Source organism: Chenopodium album, chromosome 23 (assembly GCF_948465745.1).
Source record: "Chenopodium album chromosome 23, dcCheAlbu1.1, whole genome shotgun sequence".
NCBI lineage: Eukaryota > Viridiplantae > Streptophyta > Magnoliopsida > Caryophyllales > Amaranthaceae > Chenopodium > Chenopodium album.
Window position 1 is genome coordinate 14,001,590 of NC_137856.1, and position 20,666 is coordinate 14,022,255.

Here is a 20,666-nt window from a genome sequence, read left to right on the forward strand (position 1 = left end):
ACAACTTACAGCAAGCTAAGTTATAACCAACAACAAACTCCACAAGACCCAAAAGAGCCAAACAAACACCCAAGATCCAAGAAACTATCAAGCCACCTTCTAGGAAGGGTGCAAGACAGAACCAAGGACCAACCTGGACTCAGACCTTCAGCCACCTTCTAGGAAGGGTTCTGAAGAAAAGGACCAGACAAAACAAAAAGGACAACAACAAATCCAACAGACAGACCTAAGCTTACAAAAACAGAATCAAAGATACAGAAATTTCCTGTCAGAATCAGAACATCTAACTGCAACCCTGTAGACAATCTCTCTGAAGACCAAATCAGCAGGCTGACAGCTACCATTGAACATTAAATTGTTCCTCTGAAGCCAGATACTGTGCACAGTTTCAGCAAAGAACATCAAATAGAGCCTACACTTTCTGCTAGTTTTCCTGCAAAATCTTGCAGCCCATTGCTGTTCAAGCTCAAAGCATTGAGCAGTCTTCTGAATTTTCAGCAAATCAAGAATTTTTTGCCAAATCTCACTAGAATAGGAACAAGAGAAAAATAAGTGGGTAACACATTCATCATAGCTCTGGCAAAGGAAACACAAAGGATCACAACTAATATGCCAGTGGATAAGCCTATCCTTAGTCACCATTCTATTCTTCAAAGTCAGCCAAGTTATAAAAATACTCTTAGGAGAAGCTTGATTATTGTAGACAAGTCTCTTCCAACTCACTTTATCAGCCTGAGGTCTTAATTTAGAGTATACTTTTGAGATACTCATTTTGCCATTGTGAGTAACTGCAGACCAACCACCAAAGCTATCAATAACTTCCCTGCACCCTAAAATTTTCTTTAAAATCCAAGTGCACTTATTAGGAATAGGAGCAGCCTAAAGATTCCTGTTGCTGAAATAGTATGTATGAACCCATTTAACCCACAAATTATCAGATTTATGAGCTAAATCCCACAGAATCTTACAGACAACATCCTTGTTCCAATCACTCAACAAAGTGATATTCCAACCACCACAAACTTTAGGAAGGGTCATATGATTCCAAGAAACAGGAGCTTTCTTAGAAAAAGCATTTTTCCCAGTCCAAAGAAACACCCTAAATCTTGACTCAATTTCTCTAAGCACCTTTTTGGGAAGAATGAAGATTTGAGCCCAATAAGCTTGAATACCAAAAAGGACACTTCTAATAAGTTGCAACCTTCCTGCATAAGAGAGATGTCTAGCAGACCAGTTATCAATCCTAGCAGTAACTTTCTCAATCAAGGGTCTACACTGAGCAATAGTCAACTTTCTAGAAGACAGAGGAACACCAAGATACTTGAAAGGAAGATTACCTCTGCTCATCCCAAGAATAGCTTGTAAGTTATCTTTTTCAGCCTCAAGCAAGCCACCAAAATAAACCTCACTTTTGCTAAGATTAGCAGACAAACCAGAGGCCTTAGAAAACTTCTGAAAAGCAGATAAGAGAAGTTGGATAGAACCAGCATCAGCTCTAGCAAAGAGCAATAAATCATCAGCAAACATCATATGAGTAATACCCAGCTTCTCACATCTAGGGTGAAAGTTGAAATTAGGATCATGAGTCATCTCTTTCAAGCACCTAGACAGATATTCCATGCAGAGAGCAAATAGAAAAGGAGACATAGGATCACCTTGTCTCAACCCTTTTTGAGCTGGAAAAGGCTTAGAAGGAAAGCCATTCACCATTACAGAATAAGAGACAGAAGAAACACAGGCCATGATCCAACCAACCACCTTTTGAGGAAAGCCAGTTTCCTCAAGGACAGTCTTAAGGAAGCTCCATTCAACAGAATCATAGGCTTTCCTCAAATCAATCTTGAGCATACATCTAGGGGTGATAAATTTGTGAGTGTAACCCTTGATAAGCTCAGTAGCCAAGAGGATATTATCCCCAATATGCTTCCCAGGGATAAAGCCAGATTGAGAATCACTAACAACAGATCCCACAATCTGAGCAATTCTATGAGTGAGCACTTTAGAGATTATCCTGTATACCATAGTACAACAAGCAATGGGTCTGTATTCTTTAACATAAGAAGGATGGGAAACTTTAGGAACTAAAGTTACTGTAGTACAACTCCATTGCTTAACAATAACACCAGTATGAAAGAACTGAGTAACAGCAGCATAGATGTCATGCTTAATAATATGCCAAGCCTTCTTGAAAAAGACAGCATTAAAGCCATCAATACCAGGGGCCTTGTCATTACCAATATTAGCCAAAGCAGCATCAATTTCAGAATAAGTAATCTCAGCAGACAAAATATCCATAGCAACTTTGTCCAGCTATTTACCAGCTCTCATAGTTTGAATATCAACAGCAGGCAAAAAGGGGGCTCTGGTACCCAGCAGAACCTTATAGAAGCTAACAATCTCATTTTCCACTTGAATAGGATCTTTCAGCAGAACATCAGAATCAGTGAAAATAGAATCAATTCTATTCCTATTTTGCCTTTGCTTCATAACAGAAAAGAAATAGTGAGAGTTAGAGTCTCCTAGTCTGATCCAATCTACTCTAGCTTTCTGTTTGTATATGTTCTCTTGAATATTCATCCAATGCTTAACTTGGTCAATAGCAGAAGCTTCTTGTAAATGCAAACTAACATTGGCAATATCAACAGCAAGCTTCTCCTGGATTTGAGTTAACATAGAATTAGCTTGATCCACTCTATCATCAACATTTGCAAAGTATTTGGTGTTTAGGGTCTTAAGACCTTGCTTGACAGCTTTCAAATTCTGCCAAATATCAACCATAGCATTGCTCTTAGACACCCTAGACCAACCAGCTTCAATAACAGAACAAAAATCTCTGTGATCAGCAAGGCAATTTAAGAATCTGAAAGGCCTTCCCTTCCCTGGGGAGTGAGAACCAACCTCCACCAAAATTGGACAATGATCAGACAGCAAGGGAGGGAGATAAATAGCTTCAGCAGAACTGTAAATAGACATCCAGGCTTGGTTAACTAGACCTCTATCAATTCTAGTAGCAACCCTATTATCACCATGCCCTTTATTATTCCAAGAATAAAAAGAGCCTTTACTTTTAATCTCACACAAATCCATTGTTTCAATACACTCTTTAAAGTGCTTCACCTCATAATTAGTAATAGGAACACCATTAAACCTATCACCATCATGAAGAACAGAGTTAAAATCACCAATAATAAGCCAAGGAGCAGTATTCACTGAAATGCTGTTAATACCAGACCAAAGAGGGACCCTATCATGAATAGAGTGAAGACCATACACAAAAGTAACAACAAACTGATGCTGCAAGTCTTTAAAACAAATAGCAGTATGAATAAACTGCTCATGAGAAGAGAGAACAGTTACATTCACCTTGTCCTGTAACCAACCAATCCAGATTCTACCTTTATGAGAAAGATCAAAATTGCAAGACCAAGACCAAGCTTTGCCAAACTTCTTCTGTAGCTTGACACTATTCTTCAGTTTCACCTTAGTTTCAAGAATACCAATAACATCAACAGATTGCTCAAAGAGTAACTTCTTAACAGAAGCTACTTTATTAGGGTCATTAAGACCCCTAATATTCCAAGAAACAACAATCATCCTCCCAGAGGGGGATTACCATCACCCCCGATAGGATCAGTATGGGTATCTTCAAATAGAGAAGAATAAGCATTAGAACTAGGTACCTCTGGTACAGGATAAGAAACACTATGGCTTCTATGCTTTCTTCCAACTACTCTCCAATCATAATCAGAATTAGCTTTGTGAGTAGTAGGAGCAGGAGTAACAATAGCAGCACCATGGACTGTCTCATTCACACTAGCATTAGAGACAGGAACAGCAGCAGCAGCAGTAGGAGCAGGATTAGACTGCCTAGGAACCCAAACCTTAGTTTGCTCCTTAGCAACAGGCTGTTTCTTCTGAACCCGAGTCTTAGACTTAGCAGGAGCACTACAGTCATGACCCACTTTATTACATTTCTTGCAAAAAGGAGGAGACCATTCAAAGATAAGCTTCTGTTCAATGAGGTTGCCATCTGGATTCTCAACCCATACACTCTGAGGCAAGGCCTTAGTAATATCAACTTCAATAAGCAATCTAGCAAAAGTAACCCTTAATTGCTTAGAAGTACAGTCATCAGCATACAGAGGCACCCCAATAATACTTCCAATTCTGCTCAAGGTATCAACCCCCCAGCAGTTGAGAGGAAGATTAGGAAGTCTCACCCATAAAGGAACAGTTCTGAGCACCTCAGAATGAAAATCAAACTTATCACTCCAAGGTTTAACAATAGCTGCCTTACCATAAAACATATGTGGTCCAGCATTCATAAAATTATGCATATCATCACAGTTTTGCATCTTAATCAAGAAATAACCATCATCATGCCAGAATATATCAGGCTTAGTAATAGAGGTCCAATTTTCAGAAATATATCTATGAACAGCAGCAATTGTAGGGTAGTAACCAATAACATAGAAAACAACAGAGTTTTTCCATTTAAGATTACCTGCTTGCAGTTCAGCACTCTGCAGCTGAGCAACAGATTTTCCATCCTTAAGAACAGGGGCAACAAATGACAGAGAAGCTCCTTTAGCAGTAAGTTTGGAGTTGGACCAAGGGTTAGCTTTTTGAGGTACATCAGTACGCACAGGATAATCACCAACACTATCAGACACACCCAGATCAACAGGAACAGAACCAGCTCCAGTATTCAATGGAACAGTAACTCGAGGATCCCTAGCAACTGGCTGAGTTAGATCTGGAGCAATATCTCCAAAACTGAGACTAGCACCAGCAATAGGAACATTAGAATTGCTGCAAACACCATTTAATTGAGTTGGATTTCCCTGAATAGCTCCAGCATCCAATGGAACAGTAACCCGAGAAACCCTAGGTACTATTTCATTGGATTTCTGCAGAAAACTGGGCAGAACAGCTTGATGATTCAATTCGAGGGCTTTAAGTTCAGCCCTAGTAATCTTACCAGCAGCAGAAGAAGGATTCACCAGATGAGAAGGAGGTGTAACCAGTTCATCCATATCAGACTCCTCAGGAATCGAGGAAATATTTGCAGGAAAACCATCCGCATTAATCTGATTCAAACCAGAATTCAATGAAGTCAATGATGCTAAGTTTGAGGGTTGAGGAGTTGGAGTTGCTTGCTTCTTCTTCTTAGCCATATCAATCAAACCGAGTGAAAAAACCAGCTAAGAAAATCGCCATGGGAGAGAGAAAAGTCAAGAAAAGTCAACCCTCACTTGCCAATGAATGTGTTCGAATAAAATTCAACTTATAAAATAAAAGTCAAATGCATTTATGGTCGTCCCCCTTTATCTTTCTTTCCCTTCTTTCTTTTTTTACTTTCTTCTTCTTTCATCTTCTTCATTACTACTTTCTCTCTCTAAAACCTCTATTTTCACACCTTCCAACCCCACTTAACTTCAAGATCTCCTCCAATTCTTCCATCAAAACTCAAAAATTTTTACATATTCTTAATCCTCTCATCTTTCTCTACAATCTACACTAAATTTCCACCACTTTCTCTCAATTTTTCTCAAAACCCTAAGAGAGAGAAAGCTTCAATTCCTACCATTTTCCTATCAAAATGGCTTTCAAGAGATCTAGAACAAGTAGGGGTGAAGGCTCAAGGCAACAAGTGCCCGTAATTGACCCAGAGTTACAAGTTCCGGGATGGGAGAGGGTGGTCATCACCACCCAAGAACAAAGGCAAAGAATGATCAATCTCACCTCGAGACAGGTAATTCCTACACGCTTTGTTCATCACCCTACCCTCACTAGATTAGGAAAGGATAAACCGGTTGAAAAATTGTTTAAAGGAATTGGCATGAGTGGTTTGTTTAAGATGCATTATGATACTTATGATTATTTAACTTTAGAATTTATTTCTAGTTTTAATGTTATAAAATCAAATACTTTGATTTCTCATGTTCAATTTAGATTGCTTAATTATGATGTTAGATTGTCTTTGAAAGATTTTGGCTAATTGTTTGAGTTAAAATCGAATAGACCAATTGAACCTCCCCAAGACAACATTGCCGTTGTCTACCAATCCCTTACGGGGGATGCAAACTTGAACCTCCAACATGCTAAGGGCACTTGGATACAACATCCCGTGCCAAAGTTTTGGCAACGATTTGTTGGCCTTACCATCTTTGGGAGGCATGAACCCGCAAATGTGAGGAGGGATGAACTAGAATTGTTAGGGTCATACATGATTCCTAGGAGCGATAAGCTTAACATAGTCCAAAGGATGACCCAACACTTCCAAAGGGTGGCTAATGCGGCCAAGTCGGGTAGGTCTAGGGTCCCCATTTATTTTGGTGGTCTAGTAACCCATATAGCGGTCAAACACCTTAACTTTGTCCCTAACAACGAAGGGAAGGTAGCCGGCCCGACACTTATGGACCTACCTTATTTAGGTGGCATAAACTGGATAATTGTCATAAGGGGTAAGACTTGGTGGGTGATCCAAAGGGAATCGAGTAGAAGGGATAATGCTTTTACCTTGCCTAACCCGGTCTTGACCAAGTTTGAGAAGGGCCTTCCTTCTTATACCTTTGATTTAGGCACCCAAGGTGAGGCCCAAGCATCTCACCAAGCACCACCCTCACCAGAACCCCAATTTCACCAACCACCACCCCAACCCTACACATATGACATTCCCGCTTCCTCAACCAACTACAACATCGACCCTAATGCCCCTTATGACTTTTCGGCTTTTAGGAGCCAATTGGATAGGATTGAGTGGGGGCAAGGGAGAGTGGAGGGTATGGTTAGGAACTTAGACTCTAGGGTAGGATCTCTAGATACTAGGGTTGGGCATGTGTAGAGGAACCTTGGGAGGGGTTTATACCCTATGTATGATGATTATGCACGTCGGGGGGCTATTCCCCCTGAATCACTTGTTCCCGATTGGTTCCAATATCCTCAAGGAGGATACACGGACCCAAGTGCCTACGGTACCTATGTGGACTATTCATCGGTCCATGGATATGGGACCGATGATCCATTTGGTGGGCTTGGGGTGAATGTGGATCCTAACTACTTTGTAGGTGGTTTGGGTTATGGAGGTGGTGGTTCGAGCCATGGAGGGGCCGGTTCTAGGCATGGTGGCGGCTATTCGAGGATGGATGAGGATGAGGAGTAGGTTACACTCCCATGTCAATGAGGGCATTGCTTGATTTGGCTTGGGGGGGGGGTAATCTTTCACTTGGTAATTATCTCCCTTTTCTCTTTTTATTTGCTTTTTAGTATAGTTTTTATTTGCTTTCTAGTTTAGTTTTATTGCTTTCCCTTATGAGAAAATACAAAAAAATTAATAAATAAAAAAAATAAAAAAAATACGTTCCAATGAATTGTAAATCATGCTTCCCTGTGCCCCATACTTGAGAAAAACTTGTTTTGATTCTCGGTATTTGATGATGAATATTGTGGATTTGTTGGTCATGATTTGAAGTTTAATTGCTTGGATTCCTAAACAGGCGTCAATTTTGTCCAACTACTTGTGAATATACTGCTTGACTAGTTGATTTGGTTAGGAATGTGTGATTAGTTCCTGGTATGTCAATGAATTTGAGTATTGGTTTGCAACTATGAGTAGTGTTTCATGACTCAATATTATGCACATGTGGAGGGCGAAGGCATTTGTTGGTGTGGGCGCGCCACCTTGAGGTGCGCCCGCACCCGAGCTTTGCGCGCGCCCACGCTTCTCTGGGTTTCTTCGAAATTCTCTCGGCTTCGTGCATTCTCTATGGTCGCATGATTTATGATGATGATGAACACTAGGAGTGGAAGTAGCTAATGTTGTTGATTAGTTGGTACACCACTTCTTAATGGTAGCACAAAATGAGAGCGGAAGAGCCAAGACTTGGAATTTTCACTTCCTTGCATCTTGAGCTTTTCCAAATGCCATGAGCTTGCTCCAAAAGCTTCCTCCACCTTAGTAGATCACCAATATCAAGACCCAAACCTCGTACAATACCTACAACCACGGAAATAGAGCAAATAAAGGAGAAAAGGTTAGAAAACCAACGAAATGCACAAAAGCTACAAAATAAGAGAGGAAAGGTAAGACTAAGCAACAAAGCATAAAACTAAGAATTTATTGAGCAAGAAAGCTATTAAAAGAGGATAAAAACAACATAAATGCTCATCAAATGGGTGCCATTTATGACACCGATCTGGTATGCACGGTTTGAGAGTGTATACATTTGTAAAAGTTATGTAAGGTTAAGCTCTTAGGAAACCTTTCAGAGACCTCACTCGTCCTCATAGGCGACTTTGGGGTTTAAAGGGCTTGTTGTAGCTAAAAATAACCATGACTCCTACAAAAGTGAGTCTTAGTATATATTCTCATCTCTTGTCTTTCTTTTTTCCTTTTTAAATAACTCTATCATCCTTTTCTTGCTTGCTTAGTTTTGCTCGAGGACGAGCAAAAGTTTAGCTTGGGGGAATTTGATGGGTGTCATTTATGACACTCATTTGTTCTCTTTTAGGGTGATTTTAGTTTGCTTTTGTAGCCCTTTTATTCCCTTTTCCTTTGTTTTGCTCTTTATTTCTTTAGTTTACGTTTTCGTTAGTTGATTTTCCTTTTTCTTGCATTTCTTGGTTTATTTTGGCTTTTTCCCTTTTATTTGCTTGTTTTCCTTTATTCTCAGGAAAAAATCGTTGTCTAAGCTTTTTCAAGGTCTCTGCCCAGGTTTTGCATCGCGTAGGATGCTTTGTGTCTTCCCTTTGAAGCCAAAATTTAGAGTTGTGGAAGTTTCCAACTTCCATAGGTCATGCACTCGAGTGGTGGGGACACCAAATGTGGTGTTGGACCCATCGTGGACGCCTCAAGAATCTGCCAACTCCCGTGTTCATCAAGTGCAACAAGTGGAGCGCACGAGGAGCATCGACTTGAAGGGGAAGAGAGTTGTCCTACTCTCAAGCGCGAGCTTGCACGGCTTTAGCGCGGCCGCGCAGGCTACTGGCGTGGCCACGCCTGTAGTGTCCCCTGTTCCGTACCTTCTTCTGCGTGGCCGCACATCCTCAAGGAGAAGGTCGCGCCTGTACGGGTTCTTTTGAACGATTTAACTAACTTCTCCTTTGTTAGTTTTACTATTATAGACTTTTCTTCTATTTTTAGAGAGAGAATTAATTTGAGAATCATTGTAGAGAATTAGAACCAAAAATTGTTGAGTAGATTTTTAGAGAGAGAAACTTGATGATTGATGATTGCTACATTTAGGTTTAATTTCAAGCACATTTCCTTTGATTTTGATCAAAGTTTGTAAGAATCTTTTTCACTTTAATACAATCTTTAGCTTTTGATTTCAATGTTTTGTTGATTGTTCAAGTTTATTGATTGGTTGATTAAATTGGTTTGATTGGAATGATGATAATAAATTTGATGATTTGCTTAGTTTTGTTCTTGATTTCTTTCATAGATTGTGAGTAGTTTGCTTGCTAGGGATGTGGTGAAGCATGTATGAATGATAGATCATAGCTAATTTGGGGATTTTGATTGATTTAATATTGTGATTAAGTTGGTTGATTGAAATTGTGCATATGTGTGAATGTGTGATTAGTTAAGGAGTAGCTAACCTTGATTGTCATGCTAGATTTCATTGTGAGTCTACATTGATACGAACCATTAATTTGTAGTTTGCAATTATCGATTGAGCTTGATTTGTGATGTTCCTAGTTAGACTTTCGTAGAGACCACTAGTTATACCTCTAGGAAATAGCTTGTTGAGTTCTTTTGATTGCATTTACCATCTTCCTTTGCATTACTTTAATTAATCAATCTCCAATCCAATTAGTGTGCGTCTATTATGAGTACATGTGGATCCTAAATCCCTAGTGTTTTGATATATTGAATTCCTTCATTTGTTAGTTGATTTTAGATTACTTTACATCACCTTTCACTCTTCGAAATAGCTTAACGTAGACCATAGCAACCTTCCCCTCATTCCTCGTGGTTCGACTCGGACTTACCCCTATACTAGGACTCTAGGAGTAGGTTTGATTACAAATTTTGTTTGATTGTAGGTATTTTAGAACCCAACGACCTAGAATATCCCTCCATCAAAGAGTTCAATGCCCATTCTCATTATTAAATGGAATTCTTTCAGCAATAAGATCATTTTATGAATTGAGCAAATAAGTGGTAGTCTGCACCAATGCACTCACAAGTCACAAGTTTATCTCCATACATCATTACACCATAGGGAATACATTAGCTTGTAGTTAATTCCATTTACATGATACAAGGTAAGAACATAGATATACGATCTTTTGAGAAAAAAAATTACATTTCTACAATTCAAAACATACTATGAACTCTTTTAGTTTTACATCGTTTATGGATACGAGGTGTAAAACCATTGAATGTCAGCTAACAAGTGAAGGAAAACAAGTGTGAGCAAAAAAGAAATCCACAACATCCTATCTCTATGAACAAGTTTCACATGAGTATATGTTGATGTATGTATTCTTGCATTCATTTAACAATGAATTGAACTATTGCCTATATAAAATTTGAAATTACCAGTACGAATATAATACTTAAATTCACCAACAGCTTATATATGAATCAAAGCTCAAATGCTTATCATAATAGGATTAACATAAGCAATGAGCAAAGAAGTAACCTGAAGAATATGCCTAGCCTAGCATTGACCTTAAAAGTATTACTAGAGCCAAAAGAATAAAAAATGCAGTAGGCAATTACGTTGCTTTAAACTCTAACACTTTGTTTGGATAGCAAAGAAGGAAGGAAAAGAAGGAGAGTGAAAATGGAGCAAGGGAAGGGAAAAGAAAGGGAGGGGGAGGGGAGCTCCATTTTCCTTCCAAATCTCTCCAATTTTGGAGATATTATGCTTATTAAAGAGAGAGGGAAAATGGATCTCTCCTTCTCCTTCCCCTTCCTTTTCCCAATCTTTTACCCAAACAAGAGAATTTATCCCCCTCTATTTCTCTTGTTTTCTTTTCCTTTCATTTTTTCCTATCCAAACAAAGCATTACTCTCGCCTCCATACTGCAATATTCTATCTCTGTTTACATAAAAAATCAAAATACTTCATAATAAATAAGAATGCATCCATCAATTAATACAACAAAAAATGAAAAAGGAATGGAAATAAAAATTTAAAAAAATAGAGAACAAGCCCTTCAATTAGTTGAAAATTGAAAATCTAACAATATTCCTCTTATATTTTACCACAAAAGTATTGGTTAACAGATAGATCCAAATTGAAAAACCAATTAGCATCTACTATGCAAGATTGTGAAGATTGGGGACATAATATCAAATAATAAACAAAATTGAATCAATTAACACATAATAAATTTCAAAAATTCAGAGGAAAAAATTATCATTATTGGACAAAGTGGTTGCGATAGCGAATATTAGTTGTTTGGTTAGGCGTCCATTCCTTGCTTGTCGCCATCAACGATATCTATGATAAAGATGGTGATGGGAGAGAGAAGAAGAAGATGGAGGAAAAGATGGAGATGATAAAACTAAGATTGAGAATGTGAGGATTCTAGAGGAAATGAGGGACACTGGAGTATTATTTTTGTTTTGCTATGTTCAATAAGGTTATTTAAAAATCAAAATTAGAGATTTTGGGGCCAAAATTTGAAATTTTGGGGCCAAAATTTATATGAAAAAAATTTCGCCTTTTTTTTTCTAGTATTTTGGGCGACGAAATCATCTATTTGTTGTCCTTTTTCATTCTCAAGGGCAACTGATTAAGAATCTTTGTTGCACAATCAAAAACTTTGGGCGTTAAAACGTATTTTTGTTGCCTATTATTTCCTTTGTGCAACAAAAATAACAGTTTGTAGCCCATTATTTAAAATGGGCAACAATTCCAACTACTTGTTGCCCTAATTATTATAATGGTAAACCATTTTGTATTAGTTCCCCAAAATATAAGATAAGAGCGATGAAGTTATTTCTCGTTGCACGTAAATGTCGTCGCCTAAAATTATATATTCTATAGTGTTTGTCTTTAGATCACCTTTTTAGTGCGCTGGAGTTCCATCATCTTTCTAATCTTTTTGCCAGGGAAGTGCTCTTCAGACTGAGATCCAATTCATCTCGTAGGTTACTTTAATACATAGCATAAAAGAGGTTTTTAATGAAAGGCTTCCCTCGGTGCTGCGAGGTAGGAACCAAGCCTTCGCTCGATTGATTCATTTCTTTTGTGTCAAAAGGCATATGCTTAACCCCTTTAAGTAAATTCGTTCTTCCTTAAGTTATTGGTTCAAATCCGAAAAAAAGGATTTTCTTTTTTTCAATTCGCTTCGTCTGTAAGGAGCGAAAAAACAAATTGGTATGTGGTGATGTCAGAATTTGCGCCTATTTGTATTTATGGCGTTCCGAGTTCCTTATTCTGTTGGCTCGGCTTCCTTTTCTATTGATAGAAGCATCAAGCAGCGCTAGTATATAATTCGACTCTAAGAAAGAAAGTACTCAGCCCTCCCCCCTCCCTTTTATTTATCTCCTTCCTTCTTTTTACTCTTTTTAAAACAAATAGGAATTTGGGGAAGTTATTTCACTAGATAAGACATCTAATCACATCAACAATTAGTTGGCCTTTAAACTGGTTACACAGATGAGTGAACTACCAGTTCTCTAGCTCAAGCACTTTCACTATTAGGAAATTATCAATGGTGAGTCCTAAGTTTTGCTACACCTCAATGGTGACCCTCTAGAACTTGAATTATACAAAATGATCATATTTTAATATTTTACCCCTTTAAAGCTTATTTCATTAAATAGTCAATTAAAATTACTATGGTTAGGTTTTTTTAAAAAAAAAATAAGACAAACACTTAGAAAGATTAACAACCACCAACCATCAACCTACACCACTATCTCCACCAGCTAGCCACCATATCCTTTCTCCTTTCACTGTCGGCAACCCCAACTACCCCGACCACCTAGCCTCTAGACCGCCGAACACAGACGACCATTATCCCAGACCACCAAATTACCTAGTTTCCCTAACCCCGATCACTGATCCTCCCTCCATTTCTTTCTCTCTGCTCTACCCTTTCTCTCTTAACTTCCACCTCCTCCCCGACTTGAATTGAAACCTCAAATCCTAAACCCAGACCACCACACTCCTTGACCAAAACAGCCTAGGCCGGAGTAGGAATGGTCAGAGTAGATAGATAATTGTCAAGTTAGGGTTTGACAGTTCAAGTGGAAGGTTCGACATTTCATATGAGGGGGGTTTGGTGGCTCCATTTAGGGTGGAGGTGCTGCATGCTAGGTCTGATAGGGTATGAGTGGAGGTATGGTGTAGAAGATGTGATTTTTAAAATCAGATTTCCAACTCCTTATCTAAAGACTCTCGAAAGGGGTTGCACAAATGTTTAATAACACCCGATTTACACTAAATTAGTGCATATCCGGTTGCAACAGGAAATAATTGTGTTTCCTTTTTTTACTTCACACGTGCCATGCAATTTTCTAAAATTTACAAATCAAATATTTTCTATCTCTTCCTCAATCATTCAGAAACTTCTTACTCTCTCTTCTTTCTTCCTCAACTGGCAATTTTATCCCTCTTCGACCTACGATTTTCTCTCTCTTCAACTTCTCTTCAACCGGCGAGCGATTATCTCTTGTCTTTCAGTTGCGAAGTTGTTATTTGCTAATTTTAGGTTTGTTTACTATATTTTTTTTTGAGATTTTTGTTATTTTTAGTTGTTTTATTCATTGATTTTTAGGTTTTTTAATTTTGTTTTTGTTTTTGTTTTTTTGTAGTGTTTAATTATGCAATGGTGATGAAGAAGAGTACAAAGCAGTCATTATATCATGAACAAGGTGTGTTTTCTTAATTTTTTTCATCATTTTTTAAAAATTTTCAACTTAATTTTTACTTAAAAATGTGTTGTTATATGTCAAATTACTAGTACATGTTATTTTTAGAGTTTGCACTTGATTTTTTGCTTATTTTTATGCAGAATATGATAATTGGAATTGAATTTTGAAGTTAATTTGTTTAATTTTGTTGTAATTTTTTGTTCATTGTATTTAATTGGTTAAAAATTTCTTATACATGTGTTGTTACGTGTTAAAATACTTTTGCATGTTATTTTTCATAATTTGCTCTTTGATATTTTGCTTTTTTTTTAGGGAGATTATGATAATTGTATTTACTTGCTTATTAATTGCTTATTAATGTGTTGTTACATGTCCAATAACTAGTGCATATTATTTCAGAATTTGCTCTTTAAAATTTTTTGCTTAGGTTTTAGGCAGAGTTGATAATTGGAATTGATCTTCGTTTTAGGTAGAGTTTGAGAATAGGCAGTATGTCACTGTGTTTAGAAATCAAAATAAAGGGAAGCAATACTATGTGCTGTATGTGTCACTTAATTATATGCATAACAAGGGTTAAATTAATTTATGTAGTTAAAAGGGTAACTTATACGCGCACAAAGTGTCACTTTATGTAGTTAAAGTTGGTCCCTTTAGGCAGTTAAAAGTGTCACTTTTTCCAGTTAAAATGACCACTTTTTAACATTAGAGTTGGCCTAGGGTAACATATGAATTGGTAATTTGTAGTAATTTTTGAATTGGTAATTTTTCTGTATTAATCAGATATATGTGGTTTTACAGGTGGATATCACTATAATGTGCCTTCAAAGGGAAAAACAACGCCTAAAGAGTCTGCTAAGGCAAAAATAATACCTAAGAAAGCCAAAACAGTGTTAGAAGAGTCTCCTAAGGGTAAAATAGTACCTAAGAAGGCCAAAATAGTGCGCAAAGAGTCTGCTAAGGTCAAAACAGCACGTAAGAATGTCAAAACAGTATTTGATGTAAAGAAGAGAAAGAGGAGTTCTTAATTCGAATTGAATTCCAATTTTGATTCTAATACTTCACTATAAGAGAACTTGTTTTCAATGATTCTTGATTTGCAGTTGTTTATTATTTTGTTTTATTTATTTTTTATTTTTATTTATATAGGGTCCAGAGACCTTTGAGTACAAGGTGTAGACCATATACCTTGGAAAGTTTGGTACAAAACTTTAGTGTTAAACAAAAACAAGTTGTTGAAGAAGTTATTTTTGTGGTTTATTACCTATAGAATTGAAAACTCTCTATCGTATAATGCTACCTTGGCTTGTTGAAAACTTTTATAGTGGTAGCTGCATGTTTACCATTGCTAGTGGTAAAGAATTTGTAGTTACTAGGAATGATGTATGTGATGTGTTTTGTTTGCCTATGAGTGATATTCTTGTTCTTGAACCGAAGAAAAATGTTGAAGATGCAAGTGTAGACAACTGTATTATTCAAGCATGGAGATCTGCTTTTGATCTTTTTGATAAGCACGCAAGCTCTTCCTTTGTTAAAATTGGAGTCTCGAATGAAGGATTTGGTTGATGGAAGGGAAAAATTTAAGAGGTATTTTGTGGTTCATGCTATGTTAAGCTTTTTAGCTCCTACAACTAATAGAATTGTTTCATTGAAGTTGCTAAAGGTTGTTGAAGAAGTTGGTGAAATAAAAACTTTTGATTGGTGTTCTTATGTTTTGAAGAAGTTAAAGAAGTCTGTTGATAAGTATAACAATGACCTAAATGTTCATAATGTTAGTGGATATTTGGTGGTTTTGCAAATTCTTTACAATCATCGTTTAAATTTTCAAGGAGTGAAAGAGAGTTGTAGCATTCATTTGATTCAACATAGGACAGATGCTAAGTTTAAGAGTCGGATAAATATAGATATTAAAGCTGGTGGTTTTGGGCAGGGACCGTTGGATACTTCTACGTATCCTTTGTCACAGCCTTCTATTAGCCACACTATTGTTAAGCGACCTCTTAATTTGGGATCTGATCAGGGTGGTTTAAAAGTTAGTGGTACTTCTTCAAGTGGTACAATTGGCCACTTCGTTCAATTTGAGATTCTAGAAGGTGTGATGACTGATGATGAAATAAAAGAAATTTCAACTGATGTAAGTGTTAATTTTATATGTTTAGTAGTTACCCATTTATGTACACAAAAGTTACCCTTTATGTGCACAAAAGTTACCCTAAAAATTCAGTTTCATTAACTTTTTTATTATTTTTCTTTGTCACATTTGTTTTATTTTCTCTATGTTTCTATGTTTGTAGGTTGTTCATGAATCATTTCTTTTCCTTACAAGAAACATGGATGTTCTATCAAGTGTTCAGTCAAATGGTTTTAAAACCTTGAGTGATTAGGTTTCCAATCTTCTTTTTGAAAGAACTATTTCATTATCTTCTGAGGATCCTATTGCAGTTTCTCAAACTCAGCAGTTACTCTCTGATCCTCATTACCATAAGCTTATAGATGGTATAATTGAAGAGTGTATTAAGATGAATTTTGTACATTAGTTGTTTCATGAAGTGTATGGTCTTAAACAACGTAATAATGAAGATGTTCTTGGAAATAATTAATGATGATGTTCCTAGTGAAGGAGTTATGTCTTCGATAAGTGAAATTACTAGATATATTGAGGATCACTATTATGGAGATAATAAGTTCATTCTATAGGGTCGTCAATATCTATTGCTAGATATGATAATTGATCTTTGGGTTAGTTATATAGCCCAAAGCCTTATAGAATGGATCCTATGAGGCCACACAACAAGGGTATTGGGTTAAACAAGTAAGAGGCCGATTAATGGGCCTCATGAGATTATGACATACCATGTAGAGTGTTGGGCTAGAGTAGTGTGTTTAGGATAAGGTTTTTGGGCTTTTGACATGGGCTCTTATTTAGAGATGTGATCTATAAATAAGATCCATGCCTAGGGTTGCAAGTAAGCAGTAACAATCAACATACAGTAGATTGTGAAAGAAGCAACCAAGTCCCAAGCCCTAAACACTCTCCTCACCTCACGGCCCTCCTCTCTCCCCTTCACGCCCGTACGTGCGACACCCCTCGTGGTGGTTCGTGGTGTTCATCGTGATGGTTCGTGGTTAGCTCGTGTCTCTCTTCTCCGTTGAAGGTTGATTGAAGCGTTCAATCACGACTAATTAGCATTAGTGGAGGTTTAACTTGTACCCGTGGACCAAGTAGAGGAATCACGCTTGGGGTTCTTTATCTCCCATTGTTCTTGCTCGATCGCACGTGAAATCACGCTTTAAAGGTATAATTATGTGTTCGTTATGTGTTATGCAAAGATCCTTGGATTAGGTACTATATGAATATGATTCATTTTATTTCCGTTGCGTAGTACCTATAAACTCCTACAGTGGTATCAGTTAGCTTATTGCATTTACGCATATTGCCAATAATTCTTTGATAATCCACAATTTTAATTCAATTAAGAGGGAGAATAATTTAATTATAGGTCAATTATTATATTAAATGTGATTTAACTCTTGGAATTGATTAAATGTGATTTAATAATGCTTAAAATAGCAATGAAGAGATCCGATTTTTGCCTTATTATGCTCGAAAATTTCGACCCCCCCAAACCCTAATTTCGAAAATTTTGAAACCCTAACCCTAAATTATGAATTTGTGTTGGTTTTGATTTGATTCATTTACTATGTAATTAATGATTTTAATCTATTTGATTTCATGATAAATTATGAATTTTTCATGATCAAATTATTTCATTTAAGAGTTAAATTTAATTGGGGATTAAAATTCATGAAGAACCCTAATTTTGAAATTGAATATGATTTAATTTTAAAATAAAAAGGACCACATTAAGTTAATTTAATTTTAACAAAAATGTTTTGTTTTAATTAAAATCATAAAAAAAAAGGAGGAAGGATTTAAGGTACGGCAGCCGCGGCTGGGTGGCGCAGCCACGGCGGCAGCCGCTGCAGGTGATTCGAAGGGAGGTAGGGTGGGCAGGACGTCGCATCAGCAAGGGCAGCGACAGCAGCACCTTGCAAGGGTTGCGCGGCACTACTGCCGTGGCTGCTGCACCGCTGCTTCAGCAGCGTACACCGCAAGGTGTACGGCCACCGTGGTCGGCTTAGGCTGGCCACACCACGGTGGCTAGTGCACGGTTTTTATAAAAAAAAATAGTTTTAAAAATATTTTATGATAATTATAAATTATTTTGGGATAAAATCAGTTTTATTTTGGATAAATATTGTTTATTATGGGATAAAATCAAATCTTTCAAAAGTTGTCAAGTTTGATATTATCCATATTTAAAGTTTTTATTTGATAATTATCCATAATTAAAGTGGTTAATTTTGGATAAGATTTGTTAGGATATTCTGAGCAAATTCCAAAAGGATAATAATTGATTTAAATAATGTGATTATCTTATAATTATTTTTGGATATAATTGATTTAAAATGTTGTGACTAGCTAGTAATTAGGATAGAATTTCCTAACTTTGTTAGATTAATCTTTGAGGATAAATATGATTTATCTTTTATGATTAAAATAAAATTTGATTCTATCTCATGACTAGAGGTGGTTATTGGACAGGGTAGCCCAATGATAATAGGGTCAGGGCCAAGCTTATAGGGATTTTAATGGACAGGGCTATTAATGGACAGGGCCCTTATTGGGTAGGGTCCATATAGGGCCAACATGTTTTTCCAATTTAGTTGATAAAGAAAATACATAATGTAAAAATAATTATATAGATTAATTTGTATTCATATGTATTTAATAATTGCTTTGTCCAATATTTATTTTGATTGATATTTTGTAGGCCCGCCAATTATCGACCCGCGACCCGCATTGGCCCGACCCTATATAGACCCTATAAAATGTGACCCTCTTTGACCCTGACCCGCAATCGACCCGCACCGACCCTGACCCGACCCGCCCAATAACCAGGTCTACTCATGACTAATTTACAATGTATTTATTGATGATCATGAATAATATATGATACTACCTCCGTCCCCATTTGATAGTCCCCTATGGGAATTTTTCACGGGAATTAATAAACATAAATAAGAATAGTAAAATTATATTGAAAAACTAAATTGATATTGGGTATGCAAAAATGTAGAGAGAGAAAATAATAAAAGTACACGGGAAAACAAAATTTACATGGGAAATTTAAATTTGCACATGGATTGTTGCAAATTGGAGGAAATTTTGGTTAAAATTTAATATTAATAGTTGTTGGAAAAAGCAAATGGGTTGAACATTTTGTGACTAAAATTTGCCCATAAGGGACTATCAAAAGGGGACGGAGGGAGTATTATCTAATTATATTAATTAAAATATGAGATATTTAGATGTCATGTTTCCTTAATTGTGAACATTCGATGTTGTAGTTTAGGAAAGCATGATGAGTGATTTATTATGTGGCAATTTTATAATATATGATGTTGTTTATTGCTATATAATGACTAGTATGGCCCAGTAGATTGCTAAATATGATATGCGCGTCGTGATGTATTTTTGTAATCTTAGTACGGTCTACGTACCGATAAAGTATTTTTGTAATTTTATTTTATTTTTTTTAAGTAGTAAATAGAATAGGGGTAGAAGTACAGGTTGTAGTTAATCCGAGAAGCCCATGAAGTGAAGGCCCAAAGGAGCAAGGTAGATGAGATCCATGAAGATTCAAGTGGGAGCATTTACTTTATTAGTTTTTTTAGGATTAGGAGCCATGCTATGTCTTATTTATGCATTCAGTATTTTATGCATGTTAGATTTTATTGATGTTTTGTGATGATGCGCTAGAGTTCACTATTTAATCACAACATAATAGATCTAGATCCCGGTAATATTGAGGCAGCTTTTCTAATTAAAAACCCGATGAAACCTTTGACATTTATGATGGGTCATGCCAAAGCTGGGCGTCATATTTTTCATTGGGGAGTGGGGGTAGGACAAATTCTACACTTTGAATTGGTTATACTGAACAAGGTTACCTAAAGATAAAGTTTAGAACCTTAAAGCTAAGGGTAATAATTAAACATGTGATGGGTAATTATTCAACCAAGAATTACAAAGAGTTGTAATCAATAAAGAGTTTACTCACCTTGAAAATGTAATGGTTGATGGCAGGGCCAAAGTCCGGTCAATTATTGCACGAATAAAGGATCGTGGAATCATTTTATATAATAGGGATCATTTAAAATTGAATAAATGTTTTAAAGTTACCAATTTAATTCGATTATGGTACTTTAAATTTTAATAAACATAATTGAATTTTGCGTTTACTTATATGTAACATGTCGTTCTAATTTTATTATTATATATAATCTCCAATTGAAAATAAAGTTGAGAAACGTTCTCAAAAGTTTAAAAGATAATCCATAGACCTATATTCCAATTTTGCTAAGATTGTTCTAAAAGGCAAGTTTTAGAAATTCATGTCACATGTCTAAGGTTAGTTTTATTAAAAATGTTTGAGTAAAATACCAACACATCTTCATTTTGAAAAATGTTTCAAGGGATATAATGAGATGAGAGGTACAAACCCTCCAAAAGACAAGTATAAAAGTCCAATAAAATCTCTTATCTTCAATATGATTGAATATAAGAAAATGATTGGAAATCTCTATGATCAAAAGTTGATCAAATGACACTATTCTTCATCCACTTTATATAAGAGTTAAATATTTGATTAAACTCTAATATGAATGATGATTGATTAGACTTAGCAAAATCATGAAAAGTGCTTAAAGAAGTTAAGCAAAGTATCATTTTGAACCTAAGAAAAGTGTTCTAAGTGGCTCA

At 36.3% G+C, this 20,666-nt stretch overlaps 1 protein-coding gene across 1 annotated transcript; it reads right to left on the minus strand.

The window, feature by feature from the left end:
- Positions 1-246: 246 nt before the first annotated feature.
- Positions 247-771, minus strand: LOC145607069 (uncharacterized). Its single transcript, XM_081662842.1, has one exon. It carries the CDS (start codon positions 769-771, stop codon positions 247-249), a length of 525 nt encoding a protein of 174 aa, XP_081518968.1.
- Between the last annotated feature and the right edge of the window lie 19,895 nt (positions 772-20,666).